At 45.0% G+C, this 16,784-nt stretch overlaps 1 protein-coding gene across 1 annotated transcript; it reads right to left on the bottom strand.

Moving 5' to 3' along the window:
* Positions 1 to 9,800: 9,800 nt before the first annotated feature.
* LOC146197336 (kelch-like protein 20) lies at positions 9,801 to 15,983 on the bottom strand. Its single transcript, XM_084597168.1, has 3 exons — positions 15,753 to 15,983; positions 12,136 to 12,342; positions 9,801 to 10,013 (listed from the first exon to the last, which is right to left on the bottom strand). The coding sequence occupies exons 1-3, from the start codon at positions 15,981 to 15,983 to the stop codon at positions 9,801 to 9,803; spliced, it is 651 nt and encodes a 216-aa protein (XP_084453294.1).
* Between the last annotated feature and the right edge of the window lie 801 nt (positions 15,984 to 16,784).

Raw genomic sequence — 16,784 nt, 5'->3', positions numbered from 1 at the left:
TCGGACATAGCTGCCGGAACAAGATGAAAGTCCTGCGCCACACCACCGTGGGACGAATACAGATTCCTTGGACCTGATGATCTAAATCAAGCTTCAAAATCAGTAAAGGCAAATGAACTGACTTTTGAATAGGCCATGTTTACGGTTCGTGGACGACAGGTGACCTATGGTGATACTGACACGAAATGTTGCGAGCGACTGTGAGCTTGCCGGTTTCCCGGCTTTTATTTCAGTCACTTAAGCCATATTCTTAATCAAATCATGAGCCAGGATTTCAGTCACGGGCATCCTGGACAACTCGTACCGGTGTGACAAAAGTAAGTGGAGCACGTAATTTCTTTTTAAAAATTTTTACGCGTTGCATAATTGAAACTAGCAGTCGTGGTATGTGCGAAACGGTTGTAGTATCCTTTAACTCGACCATTATTGTTTACTTATCTCCAGTGCAGAAGACGTGATTTTATTTGAAGGAAAAATCGTGCTCCGATTACTTATGTCCGCATCTCTACGTGCTCATGAATAACTGTTGACAAATCGAGAGAAAATGTACCGCGTCAAGCTTAGTCGAATTCGCCTTCCTGAAGTTAAGCGTTCTTAATAAGTGAAATGGGGCTCGAAACGATGAAAGTGATTGATGAATATTTCTTCTTAGAATAGAGAGTAACAGCAGATTCGGACCATGAATTGTAAATAACTAGAATAATAAAATTGCAGTGGAGCCCATCTGGCGACTACTCGCAGATATTGATTCTAATCAATATCTCGCAAGAGGAAAGTATGTAACAGTTATCTGCAATCTCTTAATGCGGCTCAAACGTGGAGCGTAACGCTTCAACTTAATTTAAGGATGGCGCAATGAGCTATGGAATGGGAAATGGTAGTTCTAGCGTTAAGAGTGCAGAGTAGGACAGAGAAAGAACTAGAGTTAATGACATCCTACACGTAATCAAGAAGAATTCAGGACATGTGTTGCGAAAAACTGATAACCGATGATCGCTAAGGTAACAAATTAGATTCCAAGGAAAGGAAGGCGTAGCAAGTGTTGGAAGAATATAAGGTGGGCGGGTGAGGTTAAGACGTTTGCAGGGCCAAGTGAATGTAGCTAAGCACGAGACCGACATTATTCTAAGAGTGTGAGAAAGCCTTCACCCGGCAGTAGGCATAGTGCGGCTGATTATGATGACGATGATGGCGTTTGACAGTGATGTGCCTTCCTCAAGACCCGTTTCAAGTGGCAGGCAATCAGTGCCTTTTGTCTTCCGCCGATACGAAATGGTCTCTGCAAGCTGGAATAGAATTTGTTGGACTAATTGATTCACAATTCGATGCAAGAAAAGAGCTGTGCTATCGAGACAAGGACAAAGAAGAGGCAAGACGGACACAAATGCGGACTAACAATTTTATTTCGCCAAGACATACAAGACATAAATGATGATCTCCGCTATATATTAATAGTCAAAAGAAAGAAGCTCGTGAAAAAATGGCGTACAAGATATCACAACGAAATAAAACAATTAGGGCAAGGAAGATAGTTTTAAACTTAATTTTGCCGGCCAATTATGAAAGACGCATCCATGAAGTCAATCTCATGAATGAGCTGAGATAGCCATCAAAAAGAGGAATGCTTATTAACACAATTACAGATCAGTAAATAAGGTCATGAGAGATGTTGGGTGTACCCATCTTCTATTAATTTTGCTCCCCGAGACGAACTGTCCGATGATCTGTGAAGTAGCTTGCAGCGCGCTCAATTTTCTCTATACAGTATTTCGATTTGGTAAAGTCTCCGAACGCAAAGTCTCATTCATAGAATCACTCACCGGTATCAAGTAATTTGATGCCACCGTCTCTCGCACACACTACACATGTGTCCAAACGGATTGTTCACTACGTCTGCTTCAAATGTCCGGGTCGCAGGTGCACTTTCGTGAACTCGAAACGAGTGATCAGCCACACGATGTGCCTTCCAATCCTCTTCTGCTGGTTCCCATTGATTTACTCTTCCATGGGCCCAATCTCGGCGGTTATGCGCCGTCTATAACGCTCGGCAGTCTGACATCACCGTTTGGCAAGCCGTTCATCTTTTTGTTCGGACATCTCCACTGCTCTTTTCGCCTTCTTACGCATATTCTCTCTTTGCTGCTTCTATGCACTGCTTTTTACGCTCTGCCTGCAGCTGCGTTTCGACGGAGGCGTAACGGAGAGGCGCCCGTGTGCTGTGCGATGTCAGTGCATGTTAAAAGATCCCAAGGTGGTAGAAATTGCTTCGTAAGCCCTCCACTACGGCCCCTCTTTCTGTCTTTGCACATTCTGCCTCACCTTCCTCCCTTCCCTTACAGCGTCGTTCAGGTGTTCCCCGAACAAGTGACAGATATTCTGCTCTTTTCCCTTCCTGTTAACAAATTTATTATTATTAATATTGTCACGCCACTGACGACGAGAAAGAACTGTGCTGGTCTGGGAGAAGAAGAGGAGAAAGCGTTGGTGCCTGGAGGCTAGTAGGCTTCACCTCATCCCACTGCCATATCAGTGTAAATAAACACCCCTTTCCTATTTCACCGTAACAACTTGGGGGAGGTGCGGGGTGAGACTAAGAATTCGGCTTGAAAAATTGCACCACCCACAGACACTTACCCAGTGGCCGCAACGCCTCTCCACTCACACCACAAAACGTTGAAGCACGGTCATATTCAAACATCACTTTGCGTTCCAACAAGCGCCTAAACTGATTACTCATCACAGACAGTCGCACCCGTATCTACCAAAGCTAACACACCATCAATGAACGCACGAATTTTGTTTTTGAGCATTGCAGTTGGAGGGATGATGGCACACAGCACATTTACAGCGGCTTCACCCCCATTGGTCGCGCTGGTTAGTTTTCCTGATGGGGCGACATAGAGCGCCGCCGCGGTGATGTAGAACGACGCGCACGGAAGGCGGGTGGAGGAGTAACACTCCGATCAGATGCTGGGGAATGGTCGCGGAGATTCTCGTTCTGGATGTTGCGGTAGTACCCACGGGGAGTATTGGATTACTGGAAAACGGGGCTGTATTGTAGATTGTTGGGTACTGCTGGAGGCGCCGGGCGGTTATAGCGTGGCGGGAACCTACTGCGGCAGTACCTGGCGATGTGACCTTCGACGCCGCAGCGGTAGCATATCGGCGGGGAAGGTAGAAAATGCTGTTGTGGATAAGAGAAAGGAACATCTGGGCGCGTCGTAGGTCTGGCTGAATGCTCATACTGCTCAGGAATCCTAGTAGATCGAATGGAAGATCTATAGGCACTTGGGGCGACGTCATACCTTGGGGCGTCAGGCATCGGCGCATTCCGGTTGGCGAAATGTATAGGAGGATAGTCAATAGAAGCTGAAACTTCAGGAGCTTGTGCAAAAGGCTGCACTGTAATCGCTTGTGGTGGTGAAGCCGGCCGTCTAGATACCCTCTGGACAGAGACCTCAGCAGATTCATGCAGGGGAAGTGGGTTGAGCCGCAGGAGTTCTTCCCGCACGATTTGCCGGATCGTCGACGGAAGATCTAGTTGGGCATGGTCATGAAGGCTGGCCACGGTAGGCACGTTGGCCAGCCGCCCAAATTTTGGCGCAATACGACGGGTTTTGAGAAGCGCGGATCTGTTTATAACATCGGAGACGGTTTCAAGGGTGTCTTTGGCAATTAAAAAGTTGTACACGTCAGCCGCGATGCCCTTCTCTGCATCTTGGAGTATCCCGTTGGCAAGACGTTCGTGTCTGTGTTCGGGCATCTGTGCTGCGGCAGCAGTGGAGTCGGCATGTGGCCGCGGCGGAGGTGATGTGATAACAACTTTAATTTTCCACCAGATAAGGAGGCCCCTAATCCCCGCCCCCGGCAGCGTATTTGGGTTTGCTCGGTACGGTGGCTCCGCAAGGGACAAAACGACAGAAGAGACGAAGAAAAGGGGCTGTTCCGACTAGCATCTACCGCCCCCAGGAGCCAAGCAGCCTAGCGATTAGCGGCGCATGCTTTTTCAGTGGGCGTCTCGTTGGACGCAGCACTAGCTTGAGAGAGCCTATAATACAATTACTACTACTACTACTACTACTACTACTACTACTACTACTACTACTACTACTACTACTACTACTACTACTACTACTACTACTAAATAATAATAATACACTGTATTATTTTCTGCTAATTATTATTATTAATATTATTATTATCATTAGTAGTAGTAGTAGTATAGAGGAAGACTCGTTTCACGAAGTTGGCACTAAATTGTCTAGTTAACGGCCGAATGAACTGGCTAAATATTATCTTCACAGTTTTAATTAATAATAATAATAATGATTGGTTCACAGGAAGGGAAAGGCGCAGTATCTGTCACACGTGTCTGTGAACACCAAGGGATGAAGGTGTCCACAGACACGCGTGTGACAGATACTGCGCCTTTCTCTTCCTGTGAACCAATTAATATTATTATCATTAATAATTAAAACTGGGAAGATATTTAGCCAGTTAATTTGGCCGTTACCTACAGACAATTCAGGGCCAACTTATGAAACGAGTCTTCCTCTATACTACTACTACTACTTCTACTACTACTACTACTACCACTACTACTACTACTACTATTATTATTATTATTATTATTACCACTACTAATAATAATAATAATAATAATAATAATAATAATAATAATAATAATAATAATAATAATAATAATAATAATAATAATAATAATAATAATAATAATAATAATAATAATAATAATAATAATAATAATAAATCAATAAAAAAAAAGAAACAAAAATGAAAAAGCACAAACATGTTTACACACACAGAGAGAACACAAAAAAAAAAAATAAATAATACATGAAATGAAACAGACGAAAAGTATCACGGAAAGTAAGCAAACAATGAGTAGCATCACTTATATACACAGTGAGAGAATTTTTTAGCACACCAGGAAATAAAGAAAAAAAAAAAAGAACGGTAGATAGAAGAGAAAAAAAAAACAACAACAAATAACTGACATTGATTATAGTAATATAGAAATATACATAAAATAAACAACCCTTCAAGGCGCAACAAGTGCATGGTACTTAAAACACAGGCTAGAAATACAGAATAATACAATAAAGAAGTAAAATTGAACAAGGGGCAGTAAGATTCGAATATAAAGTTTAAAGTTGAAATATAAGTAAGAAACGGATAAAAAGTAGTTCACGATACAGACAGCATTGAACAGGAGAAAAAGCAAAAAGCATAATAATAATAATAATAATAATAGTAGTAGTAGTAGTAGTAGTAGTAGTAGTAGTAGTAGTAGTAGTAGTAGTAACAGTAGTAGCAGTAGTATAGGCTTTCTCAAGCTAGTGCCGCGTCCAACATGACGCCCATTGAAAAAGCATGCGCCGCTAATCGCTAGGCTGCTCGGCTCCTGGGGGCGGTAGATGCTAGTCGGAACAGCCCGCTTTCTTCGTCTCTTCTGTCGTTTTGTCCCTTGCGGAGCCACCGTACCGAGCAAACCCAAATACGCCCCCCGGCACGCCGGCCTAAGGGACGGGAGCCAAGACCTCTGCGATCAGAAGCAGGCAAAGAGGTCGCTGCGAGCTTTGACATGATGCGCAGAGCACGTGTTGCTCCTCTTTTTCGCACATTCGCACAAGCGGCCTCTCCCAAACACGGCGAAATGCTCGGCTGGGTACCGGATTGTGGGTTTTAGGCATCGTTTGAACCTACTGATAGAGCGAAAGCTGTGATGCAGTGATATCCTCACCCGCTTCTCGATTCACGGTTTTTCCATAATTTGCATTTAAAGTAGATTTTGAGGAAAATTAGGTTTTCTGTGTGGACACCTACACCTAACCAAGTCAACATAAATTCGTATTTTTTATCTTGTATATTGTACTTTGGTTTATTAGAAAGGAAAGCCGCCGCATTGGTCTTCGACCCTCAGCGTTGTTCAACGTGTTTGCTTGGTTGAAACAGATATTTTCACCGGAAAAGGGCGTCCTCTTCCCCGCTCCCATACATAGGCCGGAAAGACGGGGAGTCGTGCACTTGGATTAGAGGCTGGCAGGTAACCCTTGGCTTGTTGCGGCCTCTTACGCTAGATGGACGGTGCGTCGCTGGATCGCAGGGTTCGCGCTTTGCAGCAGGCTATCCTAGGCTTCTCTACTTGTTATACTCCGAAATTATGTGGTCGATGTGGTTGTGGTGGTTAAATTTTATTATCCAAAAGATACAGGATAGGCGCCAACCAGGCGGATGCCTGGACGGCGACCTGGAGTCCTGGGACCCAGAAGAAAAGAAATACGTAGTGTCTGTCTTTGACTTTCAAGGTTGTTCAAGGTGATATCGCACAACACAGGGCTGCTTCTCCATTAATAACCATTGGTTAATAGGAAAGAAAGGCGCTGTATGGGTCACACTTGTTCTGGGACACCTAAAACACGCCGTATGGGAACGGAGGAAGGTGGGAGTGAAAGCGGAGAGAAAGAGGTGCCGTAGTGGAGGGATACGAGTATTTTCGACCACCCGGAGATCTCAACGTGCGCTGATATCGCACAACACACAAACGCCTCCATCGTAAAGCAGCCCCAGCGGTCGGGATCGAAGCCGGGTACTCCAGTACAGTAGTCGGGCTTGTTACCACTGCACCATCGCTTTTTGTTTCCTTATTGCCAAATTTACAACCAGATTTTACACATAAAGAATATTACTCTACAAACACACAAAATGGATTAAAACCAGCGTTAAAACCAACGTTAAAAAACCAGTGATTTCGGACTGCGTGATCCATTAAAAATCAGGCATGTGCAGCAATACTTCCATTCTCGGAATCCACTCAGGCACTTCGTCTTGTGTCTTGAAAATATCAATAACACTCGCAACGACTTCGCGAAAATACTGCCGTATTTTTATCGCATCAATGTCTGCATGCCTGAAAGCCCTCTGGATCGCCAGATACTGCGCAGGCCCAATAACATGATTATGTCCAGCGGTAGCCCATCATCATCTTCAAATTGTGAAAATTGAATTCCGAATGCATCCACGGGTAGGTCTTTTTATTGCGAAAGCAATAGTGCTCGCAGTTTGAGCTGTCAGCGTGGCCCGGCGATGACGACCATTCACCTTTGACCTTTAGACGACCCCCGTAAACGACCCCAAGCTGGCACGAGCTGCCAACTTGGGTCTCTCGTTTCACATGGGACGGTTATGTCAGAATCAGCCTTCCAGGACCCTGGCATTCATTTTACCCCTATAGGCCACTAAGGCACGTTCATACGGCTTGGTTAAAGATGGGCTTTATATGTGGGTGGCAGGAGCTGCCAACTTGGGTCTCTCGTTTCACATGGGACGCTTATGTTAGAATCAGCCTGCCAGGACTTTGGCATTTCGTTACCCCTCTAGGCCACTAAGGCACGGCTTGGTTATACGGCTTATACGGCTTGGTTAAAGCGGGGCTTTATGTGTGTACTGGGGAAGAAGAATTAGAAGAATGGTTGGTTGGTTGGTTTGTGCGGTTTAACGTCCCAAAGCAACTCAGGCTATGAGAGACGCCGTAAAGGAGGACTCCGGAAATTTCGACCACCTGGGGTTCTTTAACGTGCACTTATTCCGCACAGCACACGGGCGCCTTGCTTTTCGCCTCCATCGAAAAGTGGCCGCCGAGGCCGGGATTCGATCCCGCGTCCTTGGGAACAGTAGTCGAGCGCTGTAACCACTGCGCCACCCCGGCTGGGTGAATTAGAAGAATGCTCGGTCACCCGCAGCTATTGCTTTCGCTCAATATTCGGTTCAGCAGCGTTGAACTCTTCTAATTTTTTTAATAGTTCTTTGTACAATGTCCCAGAAGAAAAAGGCTTCCCAACATTCTAAGGAAACGTCGACCACTACACCACCATGGCGCGGCAATAATCGGTTTTGGGTTTAGTGAAAAGAAGCCACTGTATACATTTTGGTGAACACCACGAAATGATGGACACCACAAACGATTAGATCAAGGTCACTTGTAAGAAAAATTTAGTGTCCCATGAACACCTGCAATACCTAGCGCCCACAAATAATAATAATAATAATAATAATAATAATAATAATAATAATAATAATAATAATAATAATAATAATAATAATAATAATAATAATAATAATAATAATAATAATAATAATAATAATAATAATAATAATAATAATAATAATAATAATATATTATTATTATTATTATTATTATTATTATTATTATTATTATTATTATTATTATTATTATTATTATTATTATTATTATTATTATTATTATTATTATTATTATTATTATTTATTAGCGTAGTGAAGGTTTCGCTTCCATCGTTAATTGGTTTATAAGAAAGGAAAAGCACAGTATCTGTCAAGGTCACTTCAATGTGAAAACCAGCGCTACGCTGAAGGCTCGGACTACTGCAGCAGTGAAGCTTTAGCCTCAAAAGGCGCAGGTCACACCAGCACAAACCGTGCAGCGCAGAACAGCCTCATCAGAAACAATAAATACAGCATTTATTGAAACAATAGATGCATTTTGCTTCAGCAAGCCTTCTCTTTCCTTGTCGGATGAAGAATTTTCGTCATTGGAAGGTGATGTATAGGTTTTGGCTTGGTCCTCTTTCGCAATGTGTCCCGTTCGCATTTGTCTTTATTTGAATGCGCTATTTATGTTTTTGAAAAAGATTGTTTTTCTCTCAGCTCTCTTCTAGGTCCGAATTTCGAGCGGTTAAAATATTTTCGTATGTCCTATCTTCGCGTTCTTGATCCCTTTTTACCTGTTTTATTAGTTTTGTTGTTTTTGTTGTTTTCTAGTTTTATTCTGACTTGGTGCCTTTTTTTCAATGTATATATTGTTTCTGACGAGGTTTTCCTGAGTTGTATGGTTTGCTGTGGTGTGACCTGGCACCTATTTTCATTATTTTCTTTGACGCAGCCTGGAGATGGGGTTTCGTTTTACCTTTGTAATTTCTTCGAGTTTTGAACTGCTTTACTGATATGTAATCGTGCCTGATAGCATTCCCATTTTTGAATTCGTAAAATTGAATGACCTTATGAATTTGTCGTTACCTAATGGGCGGTGCAAGTCAGAACTATTTTCCTTGCCATGAAATCGTTTTATTTCTTGTTGGTATTTTGTACGCCTCTTGTGCACGTGCTGGTTTCTTTTGACGATTAGTTCGTAGCTTAGATCACATATATATGCCTTGAATTTATTTATCGAAATAAAATTGTAACTGTGTGTTTTTGTGCCTCTTGCCTCTTCTTTGTCCTTGTCTCAATAGCGCAGCTCTTTTCTTGCAAGCTGGAGATTTCGACTTATTATTCAAACCATTCTAAATTCATAGATTTTGGGCTAAGGTTTACAGCCAGTGACATCAGTGTGGGCAGCAATCTTCCTTTGCATACAGAAATAAATGTATCCGATCAAATGTTCTAAATGTCACGGAAGAGGAGTTTTTTTTTTTTTTTATGAGGTTTTTCGCAATACAGTTAAGGCTACGAGACACGGCATAGTCGAGAACATGGGCGCATAGCGTTCCTCCGCCGTCAAAAAGGAGCCGCCGCAATCGGTATCGAATTCGGGTGCTCCCGTCAGTATAGGCGAGCTCCTTAACCATTGATACATATCAGAGTGACACAGTGCTGTAGTAAGGCCTAGTTGTGCTCGTGGGTCCGCTTCAGTGCTGCAATGCAAACCGCAGTGGAGTAGACGCTATCTGAACAGCGCAAAGTCACGTTTACTTCCAATGGCGTCTATCGCTCTTAAGTTCTCATTCGCATACGGAATGCGTCACTCACGTTTCGGAGCAGAGGCCTATGCGCGCACACTGCAGAAACAAAGGCAGGCTAGCCTCCCGATCTGCTGCGGACGCCCGGCTTCGTGTGAACCAGCGGCGGATGGCGTACAGCAAGTCGACTTCGTTGCGCACGTTGAGTTCGCTCGAGGAAAATAGCTCGACGAGCAGCGAAGTTGGAGCCTCTAAGAACTCGCTGCTGCTGCGCCACACCTGCACATAGCGCACAAAATACAGGAGCCGTTGTAATAATTACAAAGATGCTAGAAATTTATACTGCCGATAACCTAGCCATCTGGGTCAGCAACAATTAAATGCGTAAACTCAAGAGCAAATTTAATTCAGTTTTATAGAAATAACAGTAAGGAATCTAAAGGAGGGGTGGGTTCAAAGAACGATATTATTTCAGATATAGATGGTTTTCGAGGACAGAATAAAAGTGAATCTGATTGACGACGTTCGCTGCTTCACATGGAAGGCCATCTACGTCTTTCGCTTTCAAACTAACGGACGGAAGCTTAGACCATGTCGCAATGAAGAAAGCGGTAATACATTCGTTGAATATGCCGTCGGTTAAACCGAACGCAAATATTGAGCAAAGCAGAGCCTCTAATCCTTGTTAATACAGTTGACCCATGATGGCTAGCGAGGGTTATGTTCAGTAATCTTTGTGATTTTAAAGCTAGTCTCTCAAACGCTCTCTTGTTTCTGGCGAAAGAAAAAATGTTCACGCTGGCTTTAGTAAACACTCTTCTACACCCTCCCTGCGAAAAATATTAGCGATAATGTTTTGTAGAAACCTGCAATACTTCGTACAAAGTGTCACACTTGATGTATATTGTAAATAGCATTATCATAATTTCTTAACTTATCATGTAAGGCCGGAAGGAGAGAGGAAAGGAGTGACATTTCGAAAGTAGATGTTGCACTTTAAACATGAGAAACAAATTCTCCAGTCAGTCTTTTAGGACAGCTTATATGCCAGAATTCGAAGGCGCTACATTATTTCGTGAAGTGCTTTATTACGCGACATCGCGCAATGATTATTAGTAAATATGCATGACTACGCGCAATGTTTTTCTAAACACTACACCTTAATGTACGATGTACGCATGCTTGGTGTGATATGAGTCATGATTATAACAATAAAATTTATTGCTATAGGTATTTTTTCTACAGGCTTACCTTACAAAACTGCGCTTTGTAAGCGCTGAGGGATGACCCGTCGCAATATATGAGCCATGATATGACTTAGTTATGCCTTAAAATGTCACAAGAGGTCTCCTTTAATTATTCACGACTACATGTACATGCGCTATCGGATTGTATGCCGGCGTAGTGACGTTATCAATATTTTGTACCATAGACGGTGAACGCTAACTTTTGATCATGATTCCTTCGTAGTGAGATAACCTTTCTACTGTTGACGTAATATATCTATGTAAATATGGCTGACAATGTATTACTCTGGTCTCTGTTGTGCAAAATACACTGAATTACTTTCGATGTATGGCATTAACATTCCCCTTATTTCCGACGTGAACAATGCGAAATTCAGGTGAAACAAACATGTAACGACAAGGTTGAGCATAACCCAGGAAAATGCTGCGAGTTCGCTTTGTACATTATTCAGTACAGCAGGCGTCAAAGCTTTAATTTTGGCAGCGAAGTTCATGAGCTGACGAACAATTCGTTGCATGCATTTAGTAAATATATCTCATACTTCGGAAAGGTACACCTTCGCAATCGCATCACAGACTAAATGTATAAAATGTTGCTAAGCCATGTACAATGACATGGTGAGGTTGACGTTTTAGAATATTTTTTTGCAGCCTTTTGAGGTACACAAGACTCGCACATTGAAAGATAGGAATCAAGGGTTCACCTCTTTTCATCCAGACTAGTTCTGTGTTTTCGTTGCGACGCTGGAGAAAGCACAAATTTATAATGCAATGGCAAGCCTTCACAGCGCGTCCGGGTATCTAAGTGAGAATAACCTGCCCCAGCAGATCTTTAGGAGATGGATGCACTCGCTTCCTAACCCGTACCGTTTTGACGCCACTTTCAGCACTAAAACAACGGTGAATGGTCATGGTGCCCTGAAGTGCTGAATTTCTAGTTGTAAGTTTGAAATGCATAGCTTCTAGAATGCCATTGCTTTTGTCAACTAAATGCAGAGCTCTATGTGAATATCCTCCCCAGCGTTGTGCACCTTCAATGAGTACATACAGCGAATAGTTCTGAAGTAATCTTAATGGTAGTATCGACTTAATTACGGTCCACCATTTTCCACACCTCAACCTATCACAGACCGAAAAAACAAGTCTTCGCTTACCGCGTCAAAGTGCTCTCGTACGAAGGAGAACACGTTGTCGTGGAACCTCGGCCAATGGTGACCCTGCGCCAGTTGCGCCATGCCGAGGCAGTTGTCGATGTCGATGTTCTTCCACAGGTAGTCCAGGCACAGGTCGCGCGCCTCATCCATGAGCAGCATGTCGGCCACCGCCAGCACCTCGGTCACATTGTTGTTGTCAATGCGCAGCTTCAGCGATAATAAATATAGACTTCGTTGTACTGTCCGTAAAAAAACATTACCGACAATTGCGCCACTTCCTAACGCGAAATTGCAGCACCGCTCATCATCCGTTTCAGCTTTATCAGTAGATCGAAGCAAAGAGTCAATAAAGATAATGTTTTATTTTTCAGACATGTTCCTTCTTCAAGCAACTTTCCACTAAAAGCTCTTGATTGTCATGAAGGAAGCTTTGTGGTCTGAGAAATAGATGAACATATGCACGACTTCCTGCACCAATGCCTGGTTCTCAAAGACTATGTCTATGCAAGTATTTCGCGAGGCTGCCACAGCCGTGGAGGTGTTACGAGCGGGTGAAACGGGATGTTCTCCCGCATAAATAGTAAGCAATTCCAGTTTGTCTTTATGTCTACACGGAAGTCCCCACTAATAACATTTGTGTGAATCGATGGTGGCTAATGCAACTTCGCGAGCAGTTCTTAATCACTGGAGCTGGCACGAAAGGCCATTCAGGGGAGAGGACAAGTAGGTGGTGGCGGTAGAAACATTTATTGCCGCATGTGCAAGTAACGGGGGCAAAGCCTCCTACGTGGCGATTGGGTGGTTCCTTACAACACAGGATACACCCTTACAAGGCAAAAGAAAGTCCTTGGAGCGCAATCCTCCCCATAACACTGGAGATGATCCTGTGCTGTTCTTGATTTGAAGTGTTGGTCATAAGAGACTCCCAGTAAGGCTCTGCGACCTTAGGTGGTGGGGGATGAGGAAAGCTGGGACATGTAAGATGGATGTGTAGAAAGTCTCCTGGTTTGCCGCAAAGTCTACATGATGAAGAGAATTGGTCTGGGTATTGAGCATGTTTAAGGGTTGGAGTAGTCCAAGCCTGCAAGCTTCGCCAGTGGGCGGCCTGCACTATGGTGAGGGATTGGTTCTGGGGTGCATGTTCGCTTCGTTTGTCCTGCAGTAGGAGAGAATCTCACAGAAGGAGAGCAGGCGCTCCTCGGCGTGTAGAGGGGGCTCGATTACTCTAGGCCGGAACGTAAGACCTCGGGCTAGGGAATTAACCTCCTTGTTGGCGGAGAGACCAGCACGTGCTCGCGTCTAGATGAGGCTTATGGGGCACCGGGGCTGCCAGCGGTGTAATAAGTGAGCAGCGGTGTGGGATATATAGCTGCTGGCATAATTTAGAATGGTAGATTTGGAATCTGAGATAGTTACTGTGGGAGATGTATAGACGAAAGCAAGCGCGATGGCTGCCTCTTCTGCCTCTGTGGTGGAATTGGTGATTATCGAGCTGGAAGTAAGCAGCTTTGCTTGATTGTCGGCTGGCTACAGCCAGGACCATACGGGAGCCTGAAGTATATTCTGATGCATTCGCGAGCGTTCGTCGAGTGCAGTACCGCTCGCAAGGAAGGGTTGCTTTGTAGTCTCCCCAGCCGGTGCTGTGCGACTGCAGTTGCACCTAGCTTGTAGTCCTCGCCCCTGGGCCGATATGCTGTAAATAACGCCCTGTATATACCGTATTAAGACATCTTCGCTCATCTCGTCGACGCTGACTCGGTTTCATCGCTACCGCCAAGCGAGCAGGCAGCTCTCGATCCAAAATGGGTGAGTTGAGCTACGGGTCATACTCCTACGGTACAATGCCCCTACTCTCCAGGCTGGGACAAAATATAGCCAGTAGAGAGAACAAGGAGACGCTACTGCAAATTGCGGATCCTGAGCTCCAGCGGAACATCGTCCATCTGGCGAAGGAGGCTGCTATAGGTCAAAGCCAGCCTGCCACCTTTTAACGCGGCGGCAACGTCTCCCAGGCCTGCTTGCCGCGGGCTGGTGTGGTCGGTTTTGTCTGGAGGTCATGACGTCACGGCCGAGCACGTGAACACCGCATGTCGACTTATTCCTAGGCGCGCCCAAAGTTGATCACTTGACGAGATTTTGGCTGAATTTGAAGTGACCTTGAAATTATTTTGAGGTTCTGAGCTGGACATTGAAAAGACCTTCACTTTTCACTTTGACCTTGATTCTTCACCTATGATTTGGCTCTGGGTACTGCCTATCCAGCGGTTATCCATGCTTATAACTTTAAGTTTGACCTAGGCTGAACCCTGCAGGTCATCGGCAGCGCACATCGAAAAAAGCCCGAGACCTCCAACAGTACAGCTACTGCCCCAACGCTTCAAAATTCTCCTCCACTGGGAATCAAGCTCTTACCCCTCTGATCACCAGCCGAGCATGTTAACCGCCTATGCCATGCTTGGCACGTGAGAACTATATCTTAGTTCTTGTCTAGCGTTTCGCTGTTTGCATGGCAACGCAGAGGCACTACGACGACGACGTCACCTCGGTCTCCAGAAGGCAGCGTATTGCATGTCAGCTGCCGCCAGCTATGAAGACTAAGTGGGGCAAGAGAGTGCACCATCGCCGCCTAGTGGAACTACTCCGAATCTGGCAGGGAAGACGCTGCTGCCCCGCCCTGTATGAACAGCGGAGTTCTGTGAAAATAGTACTACAGTAGCCCCAGCTCCAAAGGCTTTCGCCTTATCGCTCTTAAGGGGCCTTAAGTGCCTAAAGAATTTTATATATTTTTAGGTCAATGTCTCTGAAAAGGAAGCCGAAGTATATCTCTTTTTGGTAGGCACTTACTCTTATTTAGACCATGGTCAAACCGCGCACGCCGCCGGCTCCGCACATAACACCTGGAGGGCCAGGTGCGGTGTGTCACTTGGCATGACGTCACGGACATACTTCCGCTGAAGCGCTTGAAGATGAAACGTTCTACGCCAGGTTTTCTTGGGGTTGGCACGGAGGGAGTGCAGCTTCTGCCCTAAGGGCGCATTGCTTCATCAATACCATAGCCCTTGGTATGCCTTCGGGAGAACACTTATGCTTATAGAGGCAGGACTCCCTTTCTTCTTTACCAAGCCCGATGAGTGAATAACAACTTTATTCCATAGGAGAAAAGGGCAGTGGAGAGGGATGTTCAACGCTGAGTTGGAGTCGGTCTTGAAGACTAGCGAATTAGGCTGCGCAGGGCAGGGCTGCTCCTTTGAATGAATATTTAGTGGTTTTGGTGGGGGATTGCAAACGCAGCCCCACATGATGTGGTCAAGGCTGGCTCTGACAGGGAAGAAATGACTAGCTGAGGAGGGAGGGATAGCTGTATAATTGAGGTGGCAAGGAAATTTGTGAGTCTGAATCTGGCGCTTAGTCAAATACAGTCTGAAAGTATTGACATGAATTGTGAGAACGCAGCATTTTAGTATTGTTATTGTTACATTTCACACAGGAGTGATGGAATGCCCAATAATTCCACGCCCTCTAGTTTTATACGGTAGCCGTTGGGGAAACCTAACGGCTCAACCTCGGCTCTGGTTTCACCCAGATTCTACTCTCTTGTTCCCGGCGCGTAGACTTACCTCGCCCATGTAGTAATATTCAAGGATTACGCCGAGCTCAGCTGCCGAGACACCCTTGAGCAGGAGCCACTTGCTGGAATCGTATTCCGGGCCAAGCGCTGCCCGAAAGAAAGGACTTGCCCCGCACAGGAATGATCGGTGCGTGTTGAACTCGGAGCCGTCGACCGTGCGGATCAAGAAGTCCCAGGGCGCGTCACCGCCGGGACCAAGCAGTCTCGAGAAGACAGACATGGCTCCCGAGCGAGGTGAAGGCGCGTACTGAGAAAGCTATGCCCTGTCTTCTTCTTTCCTCAAAGTCCACGAGCTTCGCGTGCTACATTTAACGTCTTCTTCATCTGGGCTCCAAACTGTTGTATTCCGTCCGAGGATAACTTCGCCAGTGAAGCCATGTACTGATAACCGAGGGAGCAAAAATACTGCATTATGACTGCGCAAGGTTAGGGCTAGGTCATAATTATTACCTGATGAACAGGAAGTGGCCTTGGGCTATTCCAAAATAGTGACACAGTATTTGTGTACACGTTCCGCTAGTTTGGGATCGCATGGTGGCACGACGATTTTTCTGCTTTCTGAGCAAACCTCTACTTCTCGAAATTAGAAACTGCAGTTTAGCAGAAACACAGATATCGTATGAAAAGTGTAAAGTTTTGAAGTAGCCCATGTGACGATTTCTTCATCAAGCGACTTGTTGATGTGGGACATAAACTTGACTCAAATCGTCTCGCGTACCCATCATTCACCGTATTAGGTGCGAGGTACTGGCATTATATTGAGTGCGCAGAAACGTGGAGTGCTTCCAGGCCAGGCACATATTTTGTTCAGTCCCGTAGTTGACACCATAGTCCAGGTTGGTTTGTGGGGTTTAACGTCCCAAAGCAACTCAGGCTATGAGAGACGCCGTAGTGGAGGACTCCGGAAATTTCGACCACCTGGGGTTCTTTAACGTGCGCTGACATCGCACAGCACACGGGCGCTTTTTGCTTTTCGCCTCCATCGAAAAGCGGCCGCCGAGGCCGGGATTCGATCCCGCAT

Source organism: Amblyomma maculatum, chromosome 3 (genome assembly GCF_055883805.1).
Source record: "Amblyomma maculatum isolate TAMU_Amacu chromosome 3, ASM5588380v1, whole genome shotgun sequence".
Classification (NCBI taxonomy): domain Eukaryota; kingdom Metazoa; phylum Arthropoda; class Arachnida; order Ixodida; family Ixodidae; genus Amblyomma; species Amblyomma maculatum.
Note: the sequence above shows the minus strand (reverse complement) of the source record. Positions and strands in the feature narration are given on the sequence as shown.

Bases quoted from the DNA above. Each gene is read 5' to 3' on its own strand.
- LOC146197336 (XM_084597168.1), bottom strand. From the start codon at position 15,983: ATGTCTGTCTTCTCGAGACTGCTTGGTCCCGGCGGTGACGCGCCCTGG. The intron at 12,343-15,752 runs GTAAGTCTACGC...TTATCGCTGAAG, and splicing joins AATATTACTACATGGGCGAG to CTGCGCATTGACAACAACAA. The intron at 10,014-12,135 runs GTAAGCGAAGAC...CGCTATGTGCAG, and splicing joins TACGAGAGCACTTTGACGCG to GTGTGGCGCAGCAGCAGCGA.